The following is a 15,964-nucleotide window of genomic DNA, read 5'->3' as shown; positions in this document are numbered from 1 at the left end:
TCTATATACCAGATCTGGAACTGCTGATTAACATTGATTTACATATTTAATTTAAACTGAATGCACAGGGATTATAATAATAAAAACACCATGATATTAACTTGCAACCAGAACTATAATTCAACAATCACATTAAACAGAATGATGCAGCAATTTTCCAAGCATTACTGATTGGTGACCGCTCTTCCTAGGGTCGCTAAAAATTAAAATTAAAACCTCTAATGCTGAGAAGATGTAACTGCAGGCAACAGCATATATTGGCACATTCTGCATAAGGAAAGATATAGCCTGTGAGAGATATTTTGAACATATGAAAGACAGTTTCATGTTAGTTATTTGGCCATTTGGTTCTGGACTATAGTGTACCCTGGTACTCAATTGCTTTGAATTTGGTGCTCAATCAATTTTGACATGGGAAATTTTGTCCAGGTACTCATCATTTGCTGGCACTCAATGCACACACTAGAACTTTTCAGTTCTGGTTGCCTTGTGACTCACTACATTATTCCTTATGGGAAAAATCTGTTTGGTACTCATCGTTTTTGGTACTCAACATGCCTTCCGGAAACAATTAATGATGAGGTACTGAGGTACCACTTTATTAAATTAATACATCTACAAAGTACATGAATGCAGCCAAATATAAAGTTCCTTTAAGAAACCGTATGAATTAGAAACGGAAATCATAACGTAGCGCTTAATGGGGCTACGTTACAATAGTTTGTGTGGTATATCTTCCTTCCTCATTTATTTTTGTATGAAGTTTGGAAGATAAGTAGTTAGGGTTTTGCAACCGTCACATCCCAGCCAAATTATCCAGAAAATAAAATGTCATACTCCTCTAAGAGGACATCTCCAAAATTAGTGCAAAATGCATAGAGTTGCAGATTCTTTTTGACATTCCCATAAACCAAAGCCTGCAAGTAAATTATTCCCAATCCACCCATTTGAGGATTCCCTTCACCTTCCCAATGCATCTGGCATTGCTCATGGTGAGCAACTGTATACTGGAATAGACAAAGACAAGTGAGGAATGGCTAAAGATTCCAGAAATACAGTACAGAAAGCCTCAAATATGGCCTTTGTTCTCTTAGCAATAAACCTCTGTCCTGCTTTGCAAAAGTGAGTTTTACTTTGGATGATTTATTATGTAATTACAGCAAAGAGATATTAGAGCTCATTAATTATCTCAGAGTATAACACTTTTAAATTAAGTTATCAGCCATACAAATGTCACAATGGCTGTCACTTACTGACTTTAACATACAATGATACATTGCAAATGCTGCTGGAAAGAGAGGATAGTTTTCCAGGAAGCTTTAGAAGCAAAACATGTGGTCCATACCCTTTGCATTTAGATTTTCTCTCTATCTGCACCTGCCAAACACCAACACGTAACTTCTTACTCCCAATATTATTATTTGTTAAATTTATTTGCCACCTATTTTGCTTTGGGGCTACTCTAGGTGGCTTACACAATTATACCATGCTGTTTTGGGATTATCAAAATCATGTGTGAAGTTTGTCCCATTTGTACCCCACAATTCAACTTTCTAGAAGACCCCAAAGGCAGTAAAGGTAAAGTTTCCCCCACACATGCGTGCTAGTCGTTTCCGACTCTAGGGGCCGGTGCTCATCTCTGTTTCAAAGCCGAAGTGCCAGCGCTTGTCTGAGGGCATCTCCATGGTCATATGGCCGGCATGACTAGACACCAAAGGTGCACAGAATGCTGTTACCTTCCCACCGCAGTGGTCCCTATTTTTCTACTTGCATTTTTATGGGCTTTCGAACTGCTAGGTTGGCAGAAGCTGGGACAAGTAGCAGGCGCTCAGTCTGTTACGGGATTCGACCTGCCAAACTGCCGACCTTCTGATCGACAAGCTCAGCGTCCTAACCCACTGACATCCCTAAAGGCAGTAAAAATGTTCCTAATGTGAAAAAAATAAATGTGTACAGACATAACCATAAATCCATTAGAAATGCAAACCCCTCAAAAATACTAACCAAGAGTAATTCTTCATGCTTGAAAATCATGAGCGAACACAAAGATCTTAACCTGCATCCCAAAATTTGCTGGAGAACAGAGAAAATGAATCTGTGGGCATCTTGGTGTCACCAAACTACAGCTCCCAACTTCTCTTACCATTGTCCAAGGTAGCTATAATGACTTCCAGCAATATTTTAGCAAACCCTAGATAGACAAGCTAAAGGCTTCGCAGAGCCAGTATCAGGGAAACAAAAGAAGGTAGGAAAAGATTGGTTCCATCTGGCCATCTGCACTTGTTTTCCTCCTTGCTGGAGGCAGAGAAGGAATCAAGTCTCATTAGATGGTCTAACACTGAATGGTTACTCATCTGAGGGTTTGTTGGAATGGCTCCAAGCACAGGATACGCAAAACCTTAAATGGTTCCTCACAGTATTTTGAAAAGAACCTGGAAACAGACTGGAAACCAGCTGAGCTCCTTTAACATCAGATTTATATCTTCCCAGCAGCTAATATAAGTTATTTTCTTATGCCTCAGGGATAGCCACTGCATTAATCTAATCAGAAGGTGATGCTGGGAAGGCTTGCCAATAATAAGGACATGGATCCAGAAAGAAAGGCAGAATCACCCCAATCACATAAATATTTTTTCTCCCCTTTCCAACAGTTTCCTATTGTCACCTTTAGTCTGGCTTTTTTCTTGCAATGCATTCATGACCATTATAGCAAGTCAATTCATATGGAACAGACATAAGACTGTTGCCCTCTACATGCCTTAGACTACAAATCTGTTAATTCCTAAACATTGTCTGTACTGCAAGAGACTTAGAGAAACTATAATAATTTAATGTTCATTTATAGATTATTTACCCCAGGAAACTGTTCCAACTGCCCCACATCACTGAGATAATTATGTTTTTCAGAGCCCTGCCTCTAAAGAAATTCCACCCTCTAATTGTCATCTCTGCTATATCCTCCAGAAACAACTATACTCTATTAAGGTCTTTATTTCTCTATGCCACCTTTGAATTGCAGTAACTGCTAAGTTTTCTATTAAGTAAATTCAGGCTATTATAGCAATGCCAACTCTATTTACCTTTTTTATTTCTTTAGTTTTAAATGGCCCGCCAAGATAGTTCTTCTCACTAAATAACTAGGAAGTCTAAAAAAATTTCCAGCTTGCAAATACACATTTTTAATCAGTCATTCAGTTGTATCCAATTCTCAGAGACAACCTAGACCAGACATGTCAAACACAAGGCCCGGGGGCCAGATCCGGCCCGTGAAGTGGTTTCATGTGGTCCCCGAAGCCACCCTGGAAACAGTGAGGGAACGGCCCCCACTGCCTTGGCCCTGGCCCAGAGACCCTCCTTCTGCCAGAGACCCTCAGATCTGTCCCACTCCTGCCCGGGCCCCCATAGGCACCCTTGATGCGAACGATGTACAGCTGGCCATGCCCACCCAGTAGGCCATACACACTCTAGCCACGCCCACCCAGTAGGCCACACCCACCCAGGCCATATCCACCCGGCCCCCTGAGGGCAACTGCAATGCTGATGCGGCCCTCAATGAAATTGAGTTTGACACCCCTGACCTAGACGAATCCTGGCAGTTTACTTGGCAAGGTTTTTCAGAAGTGATTTGCCATTGCCTCCTTACTAGGGCTGAGAGAAAGTGACTGGCCCAAGGTCATCCAGATGGTTTTGTGCCTAAGGAGGAACCAGAATTCATGTCTTCCAGTTTCTAGTCTGATCTTTTAACCACTACTCCAAACTAGTTCTCCACAAACACACAGAGTCCTTTATAAACCAATGCCTTAAAATGCTGGGAAATCTAAAATTAAATGTTTTACATCCAATGACCAATACTTTATGTTTGGCTACATCTCAGTCTAAATATTACTAAAGTTTCCATTAATTCTAAACATGAAATAAAAGCAACTGTAAAAGCCAAAAGGTTGTAAAATGTGAGCTCCTCAAAATAAAAAATAAAAATCTTTTAAAAGGCAACATAAGTCAAGCAGGCCCATTTCAACTATTTCTTTTGTAACCTGTCTCCAATTTAGATCTCACATTGTAAAAATACAGCTGATTTTTACCTATTCTGACATATGTATATAGCAGAAGAATGTGTTTGTTTTGTTTAACTATAGTGTTTACAAAGCTTCCCTATATATTATACCTAGCAGCTAGCTGAGTTCTTTAGTAGAATTTTTTTTAAAAAAAACAACAACACATTTATTAGCAAAGTATCATTCTGTGTTTTCTCATTCCCCATTACAGAAAAGTGAATTAGCGTTGCTGGATCATTAACTATGCCTGTAATTTTCATTGGTGGTATTTATCCTCATGATTCTATACTCAGTTTATATAAACTTTAGAAAATTCTTTGTTAAAAGTAAAATCAGCCTTGAGTTGAGGTCAACTGCTGATGACCTAGGGAATATTAATGCAGTTCTCTTAAGAACTGTACCCAAAATGGTTTCCCCATTGCCTTATTCCATGATGCTTTTCCAATGTCCAACATTCCTGGTCTCCAAAAACTAGCCAGACTCAAACCTATGTAGCTTCAGCTGCCAACTAGATGTGTAATTGTGAGGTCCTTGGTGCTCTCTGAGCTTGGTTGTTTTCTTGCAGACATTTTATCACCAAACTAGGTAACATCATCAGTTCTGATGCAGATGCACTTATGGCGCTATCTGGTTAGGTAATGAAGTGTCTGCAAGTAAACAACAAGCTCAGAGAATACCAAGGACTCCACAGTTCAATCCTGAGCTACAAATATTCTCTTCTATCAGTTGTGTGATTCTCTATTACATTTCATAGGGAAGCCTAAAACATGCATGTTGATCAAATCAGATTTGACTGTTTCAAAACCTCAAATTCTACACGACCTTAAATTCTCCTATTTGGAGGGAAAACAACTTAGACTTCAAAAAGAAGATGTAAGAGAAGTTTCTCTCTTATAAAATCTCAGGAAGGGTACTCAAAAGGAGTGGGAGTTTTTGGGGGGGAGGTGTCTTTTAAACACTTTTCCCCTATTTTATTATGATTTAACAAAATTGCTCCTGACAGCATGTTTTTTTGAGTTATCCCAAAGGCAAAAGCAATAATGGCGTCAAGAAATGATACCTCGGAAACCACAACTGAGCCCCAAATTTAGGTTGTTAAGCAAGACCGTTGTTAAGTGAGTTGCATGTTACATTACAACCTTTTTTGCCACAATTGTTACACAAATCACTGAAGTTGTTAAGTGAATCATGTATTCATTGATTGAATCTGGCTTTCCCCATTAGCTTTTCTTGTCAGAAGCTGGCCAATGGAGATCACACAATTCCAGGACAATGCAACCATTGTAAATGCATGCCAGATGTCAAATGCCTGAATTTTAATCCTGTGATCCTGGGGATACAACAGTCATAAGTGTGAAAACCAGTCATAAGTCACTTTTCCCAGGGCCATTGTAACTTCAAACAGTCACTGAACAAATGGCTGTAAGTCGAAGACTATCTGCTAATACTGGTTTCACATTCTTATTGAAGGAATGGCCCAATTTACTTTAAAGCAAATTTTTAAAAAAATTTATAAACTTTTCAAACCCCTACTTTACATTTAACCTGCATTTGGAGGCCTGTTAAAGAAACCTTATCCTACAGAGTTGATGGTTGTGACATTACTTTTCCTATCACTATCAGCAGTTATCTTTCAGGATAAATTCTCAATCCTTGTTGTTCAGCACAATGACCCCCTTCTCATATCCCTTCCCTCCTTATTGCTCAAAAGGGATTTAATCCAATTTCCTGTGCACCCTACCTAGGAAGTAAGATATAAGTTGCCCCATTCTGATTGGCCTATATACCAATTAATCCATTTCTCTCCATTTTCCATATTAGAATATGAACTTAGGAATCTGCAATTAATCAGCTCCTTCCTGAAATTTTATTTTCACTAGAGGCTAAAGCATATACAAAGAATGCTTGCTAGAATGTCTAGTTTAATGAAAAGAAAAACTAGGGGTGACATGACAGCAGGGTTCCAATATTTGAGAGGTTGCCACAAAGAAGAGGGAGTCACGCTATTCTCCAAAGCACCTGAAGGCAAGACGAAACCAATCAGGAAGAGAAGCACCCTAGAACTAAGGAGAAATTTCCTGGCAGTTAGAACAATTAACCAGTGGAACAACCTGCCTCCAGAAGTTATGGATGCTCCAACACTGGAAGTTTTTAAGAAGAGATTGAACAACCATTTGCCTGAAATGGCATAGGGTTTCCTGCCTGAGCAGGGGGTTGGGCTAGAAGACCTCCATGGTCCCTTCCAACTCTGTTATTCTAATTCTGTTCTCAGGAGATTATGTCACGTTTCCATTTCACGTCTCTGTAAACCTCATTCCCCACTTCCTTTTAGCTTCAAATATTTCTGTTGTTCTTTTTGTTCTGCAAGGCTTTCTATCCTTCTTCCAATTATACTTCACCCGGTCCCAGGACCCTTCAACCTACCCAAGGAAGCTTTTTCTTGTCATAAACCAGGTCATCTATGCAACAGCAAAAATAAACTTTCCAACACTTTGTACAACCATGATTATTTTTACTGTTTGCTCACTGAACCATCACAGTGTTGAATACATAATGTACTAGAAACGGTCTGAAACTACCCATATGTTTTAGCCAGAGAAAAATGAAACAGCAGGAGAGAGAGGGAGAAAGGGATGTTACTCTACAAAAATTCCAGATGGAGCATATCAGATTGAAAGGTATGTTTTCCCTTATACTGCTGCTTTACTTTTTTTCTGTGAAAGTAAACAGCTGTTTGTTTATAGAGCTGAAAATTAAGGTGTGAATTCGTAGAGAACATTAAAGGGATGGCAACATTTGTTCCTTCGCCTTGCATTTATCTTCCTAGACCCATTCTGGTCCCTGCTTCTTGGTCACATAAGGTGCTTAAGTTATTCATTCAAATATGATGTAAACTTAGTTTCAAAATAGAACAGGTTTCTAAAGATTCCATATTAATTTAGGGAGTGGTAATGCAGAGTAGAAAACTGGCTTGTAAGGTCTTTTGCCTTCTAACTGCTCAGCAGATGTCCAGCTTCAATTCTTGAGAAATCCAAATAATTAGTGAAATAAATAAGACAGAATAAATGGCATTGGTTAAAAGGGCTGGGGAAAAAATATGGAATAGAATAGAATAGAATAGAATAGAATAGAATAGAATAGAATAGAATAGAATAGAATAGAATAGAATAGAATAGAATATTATTATTTATATGATACTGCAAAGCAGGTTGCAAAAAGGGAAAAGGTTGTTCTACATTTTTATCAATTTTCAGTACACAGACACAAAAGTACTGTACTACTCTCATTTTAGCAAGTAAATACAGTGCTATAGCAATCTGTCTATACTTTTACAGTGTTAAAATTAGAAATCCTGTTTTCTTTTCTATCTGAGAAGCTGAAGCTCACCTTATCTATATGTCACATTGTATGTTTATAAAATGAAAGACATGAAGTTAGCTAATATTTTTTTCTGATTTTTCTACAGCATTACACTGTACTACCAAGTTATTATTAGACAAATACAGTTTAAGTATAAAATGGTTCCACATATCTAGTGTACACATATGAAACCAACATTTTAAAATTAAGAACAAAGCCTGAAGGGTTTTTAACCCACTCTTGCACTTCTGCTGCTTGATAATATACAAAGATGATGTCAGCAACATGTAACAGTTGCAAGTCAGGTGTATCATGAAAAAATGTTTATGGATCCAACAAATAAACAAAAATTAAGGAATGCTGCCAAAACATAATGAACACAGATCAGTATCACATAAACAAAAATCCACTTCCATAAAGAGAGTTCTTTCTTTTCTACTTATCCCACCAAATATCCCACCATTATTTGTCTGAAATGGTATAGGGTTTCCTGCCTGAGCAGGGGGTTGGACTAAATGACCTCCAAGGTCCCTTCCAACTTTACTATTATGAATTATGAATTAGTCACTAAAGCCAGATCTGGAGAGTTGAAACTGTTGGAAAAAGTTTTAGAAACAGAATGGAACAGAATGTGCAGGAAAGAATGCCTGCCCCAAATCTAACATAAGAAAACCATTAATTTTTACCTTGTATGTTTAGCTGGGATACATTTGCTTGTTAAGGATGTAAGCATACCTGATAGTCTAAAATGCTGAATCCTAAACCTATTTTTGCATCTTTGACAAGGACAATGACTTGGACTTCAGAAGACCATAGTGCTAGTTCCACATCTTCATCTTCCTGCTCTTCCTCTTGATTTTCAAGTTTCACCTAAAACAAAATAGAACATGCTTTTTCTACTGGTAAAATGAACCTAGTATATACAAAGCAAAAAGGTCATTTGGATTGGAATTTAAATCTATATACTGCTAATACTCTAGTTGTCATAATCTTTTTTTTATTGAAAAGTTTTATCATACATTTTATTTTTAACAATCCCCCCTCCCCCTCCCCTATCCCTCCCTCCTTTCCCCTCCCCCCCCTCCCCCCCCACTTCCCAGAGCTAAGTACAAGGTGTAAAAAACAAAAAAAAAGAATCATAAACAACCATATGCTAACAACCGTAAATTCTAAAATCTATCACTCTCTAGCTCATATAGGATAACTACAAACACTATTAATATAAAATATATAAAATAAGAGAAAAGAAAAAAAAAGAAAAAAGAAGGGAAGACTTATTCAAATACTACAAATACTACATAAAACTTTTTAGTCCCATATTTGTTCTGGATATACTCAATCCATTTGTCCCATATTTATTCTGGATATACTCAAACCATACCTCTTAACAGTTTAATAGCCTCCTTAAACTTCACATCCTCTGGATTCAAAATCAAAGCCTTTTCTTTTCCCTTTATTTCATTCTCCAATTCTTTCCTCCTAGCTTCCACAGCACATCTAAATTTATTATTCATATATATCAACACCCCTCTCATATAGGCCTTGCTAGCATCCCAAACCATGTCCATAGAGGTGCCCTTATTCATAATAATTTCAAAAAAAAAACCTTTATCTGCTGTTTACATTCATCCTTAAAAAAAAAGTCATTAATCAACAAAATAAAATCGATCCTGAAAAAAAAAATGATATCTGTCAGAAAAAAGAAAGTATAAACCTTTTCATACAAATGTCTTTCACGCCAAATATCTCACAGTTCCAAGTCATCCTTCATTTCAAAAAAAGGATTTAGGCAGTCTAACATGACTTGGGACACGCTTAAAAGCTCCAGCCTTGTCCATCTGTACATCCAAAACACCATTCCAATCCCTCATAAAAATAAAAATTTTTATAATCCAACTGGTCAAACTTCGTATAAAGTAAACTAGAAAAGTCAGCTTGTTGTTGATCATTAATATTGAAAAACTTTCTTCCTCTTCTGTGATGAATTTAGTCCATTAACGTTCCAAGTTAAAAATTTAATTACCATGCATATCATCCCAAAGCTCTTGGAGCACTGCTTAAATAGGACTATCTTTTTTAGGCCGTACTCCTCCCACTGCTTGGCTGTAAGTACATTTTTCTTTTATTTTTCTTTGATCGTTTTAAAGCAGCACGCGTCTCTCTCTGCTCTTCAGAATCATCCAAAGAGGTTATGGCTTGATCTCCTCCAGCACCCTTCTCCTCTGTCTGTCCATCTTCAGCCTCTTGGTGTTCTCCTTCTCCAGATCCCTTTGCAGCTTCCAGAAGTGATAGAGGGGTTGCTTTTAAAACATTATTGTAAAAATCACGCGCCTGCATCACAGTGGCCAAACGGTGCCTTTTACCTTCATACATCACCATCAACCCAACTGGAATCTCCCATCTGAACCTTATATCTTGTTGCTTGAGCTCTTGCACTAAAAATGTAAAATCCTTCCTTCTCCTTAAAATCTTTGGAGGAATTTCTTTTAGAACCAAAACTTCTTGGTCAGCAATCACAACTTTAGTACCATAGGCAGCTTGAATAACTTCATCTCTAATTTCCCTCTTTGCAAAATAAACCACCACATCTCTAGGTAACTTTCTCTGTCTAGCAATCCATGAATTCACACGAAACACTTTATCCATGCCTCCCTTTATTTCAGATGCTGGCTGATTCAATACCACTTCCAGAGCCTCAGAAATCAACTGCTTTAGGTCTTCCTTAATATTCTCTTTTAAACCTCTAATTCTAACAGCATATTGCATCTGGAAATATTGAGCAAGACTCAGTTCTGTGTCCATTTTTTCTCTTAAATCTTCATTCTCCAATACTTTTGCTTCTAATATGGCATTCTTTTGAGTCAAATCTTCCACTTTTTCCTCCAAATCTTCCACACATTCAGCCACTCTATACACTGAAGACAAAATGTCTACCTTCATCACTCTGAACTTCTCTTCCATCCTCTCTTCTATTCTCTCCTCCAATTTCTCCAATTTCTCCTCCATCTTTGCAAATTTATCACCCATTGTTTCCAGAATTACCTGGGAATATTTTTCAAGAGCATCTTGTAGATCCTTCGGTGTCAATACATCAGGAAGAAGCAATGCTTGTAATGATGACTGTTGCATCGGAGAAGTTCCAGCACTCCTGAGAGCTTTTGGGGAAGGTTTAGCCGCCATCTTTACTTTCACTTACTACGCACTTTCACTTTTAAATTTATAAAATCCATTAAGCTAGAAAGCAGCCATAAAAGTCCTCTTCACCTTTTCCTCCTGTACCGCTCTGCCTGCTCCTTTTATTCCATGGTCTTTCCTTCTGGCAGGGGTGGTCGCAAACGCCTGGCTCCGCTCCAGAAATCACAGAGCAGAGACGCTGACCAGCTGGAGCAACCCAGGCTACGGGGGAGTTCAATCCTTCAGCCGCCCAAGCTTTAAGCTCCGGCGGCCCCGGAGAACTCAACCCCTACCTGGGGGCTCACCCCCTCCTCTTCTCCCGAGGAGGGGGCTTCAAATCCACCCGAACAGCTGATCAGCGCTGTTTCGGGTGGAAATAACACAGCTGAGCCGCGGGCAGCCCGCAAGGGCTGTCTCCGGCGCCGCGCCACCACCGGAAGTCAAGTTGTCATAATCTTTTAACTGAGTAAAATGGTGTAATGTAGGACAACAATTTTTGAACCAAGGTACCTTTGTACACAAAATGTGACCAAAATTTGGGACTCATGAGGGAATGAAATTTGGGGAAGCTGTTGCTACTTTCGTGCTATTGGCTGTTGGGCTGCAGCTGCAGTCACGTGATCTTTATTTTCAATATTCTGTAACAGTTTCCCAGCCAGTCTCGCAATCCTTCCCTCTCCCCCATCCAGCAGCAGCCACTGTCCTATGGGATGGGAAGGGAATTTTTGATGCTCCTTGCCAAATTCCCACAAGGAAACTTAATGGGAAAGCTTGCAGGAATTGAGAAGTTGCTCCTATGTCCCCTGTTTTTGTGTTGTTTTTTTTGGTGGCGATGCCTACCCTTGGTCATTGTGTTTCTCTGTTTAGATAGAGAAACATGCCCCAATGAAGCAAGGTTGCCTAGAGAGTTCATAGAATTACAGATTGGTCATAGGTGTTTTTATGCAAAGATGAAAGAATGTGTACCATGCATCCTCAGTTGATATTTTTAAAATGATTAACAGCAGAAATGGGCATTTATGAAGTATCTTTTCATCAGTTAAAATGGTATTTTGTTTACTGATACACTACCTAAATTGGGAAACCTAAGGAACATCAAAAGCACATATTTATTTTACAATGGAAATAGTAAAAATCAATATTTGGAATGTCTAGAAATTTTAATAGCTAAAACTATAATCTTCCAGGTACCATCAATTTCTTTGTTCACAAGATGGAAGCAATCAGCTAATGGAGAATTCAGAGATTAGATATAATTCAAACTTTTGCTCCTTTATTAAACTGTGGAAAGATGAATGGGATGTACACTGTCAGCATGTCCTTGCATTGATTTACATACTTGGTATCATTAGTACAATGATGTTTCTAGCTACCTGCCTAGATAAGCCACTAGGAATTTCCAATTACATTAAAAGTAGTAAAGCCAGGAGCATGAAATATTTCTGCATGAAGATATGCTTTCTGAACTACAAGGACAAGTTTAGAATTCAGAAGAACATACTTAGCACCATCACGTTTTGGAATTTGAAGTTCAAAAATGTTCCATTTTAAACAGCTCCCACTTGGGAAAACTAAAACAGGTAGGCTAGTCATTGTTGTCCTACACCAGGGGTAGGCAACCTTGGCTCTTTTATGACTCATGGACTTCAATTCCCAGAATTCCTGAGCCAGCATGGCTGGCTCAGGAATTCTGGGAGTTGAAGTCCATGAGTCATAAAAGAGCCAAGGTTGCCTACCCCTGACCTACACAAATAAGATATTTTAAATGTTATTACTTCTTGATGGGATACATGAGCACAATGCCTACAGCTGGAATAGAAGATGGTTGATTATTCCTTCTAGAAGTAGCCCCTTAAATATATGGGAATTACCGGTATCTTCCCCAAAGTTTCCTCACTGAGGTGGAAATATTGCCTGAAGAGCAGAACTTAGTACTTATCACTTTTCCTGCTCCAGATTCTAATTTAGGTGCTCAGAGTATTCAAATATAGCATAGATATAGCAGACATCTTCATATCTAATTCTGGAATATCCTTTAGATTATTTTACAAGAATTAATATGGAAATCAGATTTTAACTACTTTGGTTTTTCCTTCAGCTTCTTTAAATATCAAAACAGATGATGTAAACTGTAGACAGATAAATCACAAGTCAGAAGAATTAGACATTTGGATCAATGGCTGTGGATTGTGAAGTGCTATTCAACAATATGGTATCAAGATCCAATGTTATCTACAGGTACATTCATCAATTTATATCATGAATGAAGCATCATAAATTTTGAGCATGGTGTGCTGTAATATAATACTGCTCACCATTTTCCATTCCAATACTGTTTATTAGAGTACCGTATTACAATATTTCACTAAATATGATAATAAAAGGTAGAATTTAATCATTTACAAGGTAACAGTGAAGCTTCTGCTGCTACATTCCTAATAGTATCAGAGATAATGAACCATTTAAAGAAAAGAAAGCAATATGCTAATGAATATGCACATTTCAACATGCCCACAATAAAAATTTTAAAAGGCAGATGAAGCAGAGCATTTTCTATCATAATGTGGCTACGAATTTCACCTTTAAAAAAACATGACATTCTGAGTGGTAGGAAAATGGCTTATGAATCATTCACATTCATTATTTATAATGAAAATTAAATGCAAAGTAACCAATACTGAAAGCAGTAGCATAGTCAATTAATAATCTTTGGGAAATCCTTGGAAACATGCCATAGGGTTTTGTTTGTTTGGGTTTTTTTTTTTAAAAAAATACCTTTGGTTCTAGAGAATGAGCAATGGTGGCTGTGGGCTCATCCACAAAAGATTCTGTGTCATCATCAAACAAACGCCGGCAACAAATCAGGATAAATGGAGGGGGAACTTCTTTCAGAAAAGAAACAGCTTCACGACGGGATTTCCCATAGAGCTGGACACCGTTTACCTAAGGAGATAAAGGACACCATTCCTAAGTTGACCAATACTTTAAAACTATTTGGGTTTAACATAAATATTTGACTGCTTACTTTATAATGTTTCAGTGATAGGCAAGTGCGATTCCCCTGCCTCAATGTACATGTAGATGGACTTCATTTATAATTCCAACGTTGGAGAAAAGATCCTCTCTCTCTCTCTCTCTCTCTCTCTCTCACACACACACACACACACACACACACACACATAAAAGACACACCATTTTCAGGAAGCTGATAACTTCCTTAAATCACTAAAGCAATCAATCGTATTTATTTAGTTTTACTTGATCTCCATGGCCTTTCTACTCCCATCTCCTGTTTTACTGTAACTCTTTAGATATTCTTGCACTAGGATACCCTTCAGCCCATGCCAGCATTGAGAACATTAAAGATTGCTAGGAATTGTAGGTCAGCAGCATGTGAAGAGACACTGGTGAACTGTTAAGGTTTTGCTCTATGAATACTCCCCTTATTATCATTTGTTTTCTAGTTCTTTCTACAAATTGAATTTTTTGATGTCAGGGTAGGTCTTGTTAGTTCTAGTTTGTGGCTCATAAAATCCACAATGAGTTGTAAAAAATGTAGACTGATGTGTAGGACAACCAACAGAAAAAATGTAAGGTAGAGAGAGTTACCTGCTAGTTACCTGCTAACCGCAAATTGGTTTTGGTAACAGGGCTTCTGTCAGTAACTATTAACCGTGTTGTGGTATTAACCAATCTGTAAATGAGTCTGTCTATATTTTACTTAGAGTAGTTATCCATTTTATATAAAGAATAGTTCAACTCCATACTCTTAAAATACCACAGGTAAATGTACTGACTTCTTATTGCATTGTATATTGTGTACTCCTTCTACCGTGTTTTCCTGAAAATAAGACCCACCCAGAAAATAAACCCTAGCCCAATTTTTAGGGTGTGCCTAATATAGACCCTACCCCCAAAATAAGCCAGGGGGGTGGGCATGGCCAGCACAGGAGGTGGTGAGTGCACAGTGTCTGGCAGCAGCCGCAGCCTGCACAGCACAAATAAGTCGAGCGCAGAGGCACAGGGAGGAGGCAGGTGATCCAGATATGATGCACAGCCGCCTGGCTTGCGGGAGGCTCACAAGAGGCTTGTGCGCTGGCACTGGGAGCAGGTGGAAGCGAAGGCATGGGGGGGGCAGGCAATCCGGATGCACTGCACAGCCGCCTGGCTCATGGGAGGCTCGGAGGAGGCTTGTGCAGTGGCACTGGTAACAGGTGGAAGTAGAGGCACATGGGGGGAGGCAGGTGATCCGTATGTGTTGCACGGCAGCCTGGCTCACGGGAGACTTGCATGGCAGCACTGACAGCAGGTGGAAGCAAAGGCATGGGTGGGTGGGGAGGCAGACGATTTGGATGCGCTATGTGGCCACGTGGCTCATAGGAAGCTCGCGGGAGGGTTACACGGTGGCACCCTCAGCAGCCAGAAGCAGAGGCACAAGGAGGAGGCGATCCTGACATGCCACCCACTCTATTCCATCATCTTTCGACTTGCCCACAGCCGCGCCACAGCAGGCAGCCACATAGTGTGTCGGGATCAGCTGCCTCCCCCCCATGCCTCTGCCTCCATGCTCAGACTTACCTGTGCTTCACTAAGGAGCCGGCAGGCAGCAACTGCTGCCAGACACTATCGGCCCTGCGCACTTGCTGCTTCTTGTGCACGCGCCATGGGAGCACCTGACTGGACTGATCACCCTGAAACCATGTTTCCCCGAAAATAAGCCTTAATGCATCTTTTGGTGCCCCCCAAAATATAGGACCGGGTCTTATTTTCGGAGAAACACTGTAGAATGTGTTTGACATTTTATAGAGTTTTTCTCACAAAAGAAATAAAATTTTGTGTGCATATGGATGAATTGAGTAGCCATGATTAACTCAAGATTTAAATGGATTAATCCATCTCAAGCTAGAAACTGGGAGAGTGTGAGTTCTAGTCCTGCCATAGACACAAAGCTAGGTGGGTTACTTGGGGCCAGTCACTTTCTCTCAGCACTAGGAAGAAGGCAATAGCAAACCACTTCTGAAAAACCTTGCCAAGAAAACTACAGGGACTGGACCAGCCAATCTCCAGGAATTTGAATAGAATTGAATTGTTGAATAGAAGGGGGGATTTATCTCAAGGGCTGCGTCTTATAAGCACTATTCATCAGTAGTTAATAGCCTCAGCTTTCAGAGAGACCTATCGCTTGTACAACTTGCTTGTAAAGTCTGTCACATTTGGAACTATTTCATATAACATGGCATATTACTGACAGGCATTCAGACGACTGCAGAACAACATTCCTTTTGCACAGGTATTTTGAGAAGTAGAATGGGTTGTGAGGATTTGGCACCAGGCTTCTGGACTAATCTAACAATTATTATTTTTTGTTCATTGAT

At 39.2% G+C, this 15,964-nt stretch overlaps 1 protein-coding gene across 1 annotated transcript in view; it reads right to left on the bottom strand.

The window, feature by feature from the left end:
- Positions 1–15,964, bottom strand: part of PATJ (PATJ crumbs cell polarity complex component) — a 168,411-nt gene that overhangs the window by 110,016 nt on the left and 42,431 nt on the right. Inside the window, exons 17-18 of the mRNA XM_083359895.1 lie at positions 13,365–13,532; positions 8,151–8,285 (exon numbers count right to left, since the gene is read on the bottom strand). Coding sequence (XP_083216021.1) covers positions 8,151–8,285; positions 13,365–13,532 — 303 coding nt within the window. The remainder of the gene's footprint in view (positions 1–8,150; positions 8,286–13,364; positions 13,533–15,964) is intronic.

This window comes from Vipera ursinii (genome assembly GCF_947247035.1).
Source record: "Vipera ursinii genome assembly, chromosome: 3".
Lineage (NCBI taxonomy): Eukaryota > Metazoa > Chordata > Lepidosauria > Squamata > Viperidae > Vipera > Vipera ursinii.
Note: the sequence above shows the minus strand (reverse complement) of the source record. Positions and strands in the feature narration are given on the sequence as shown.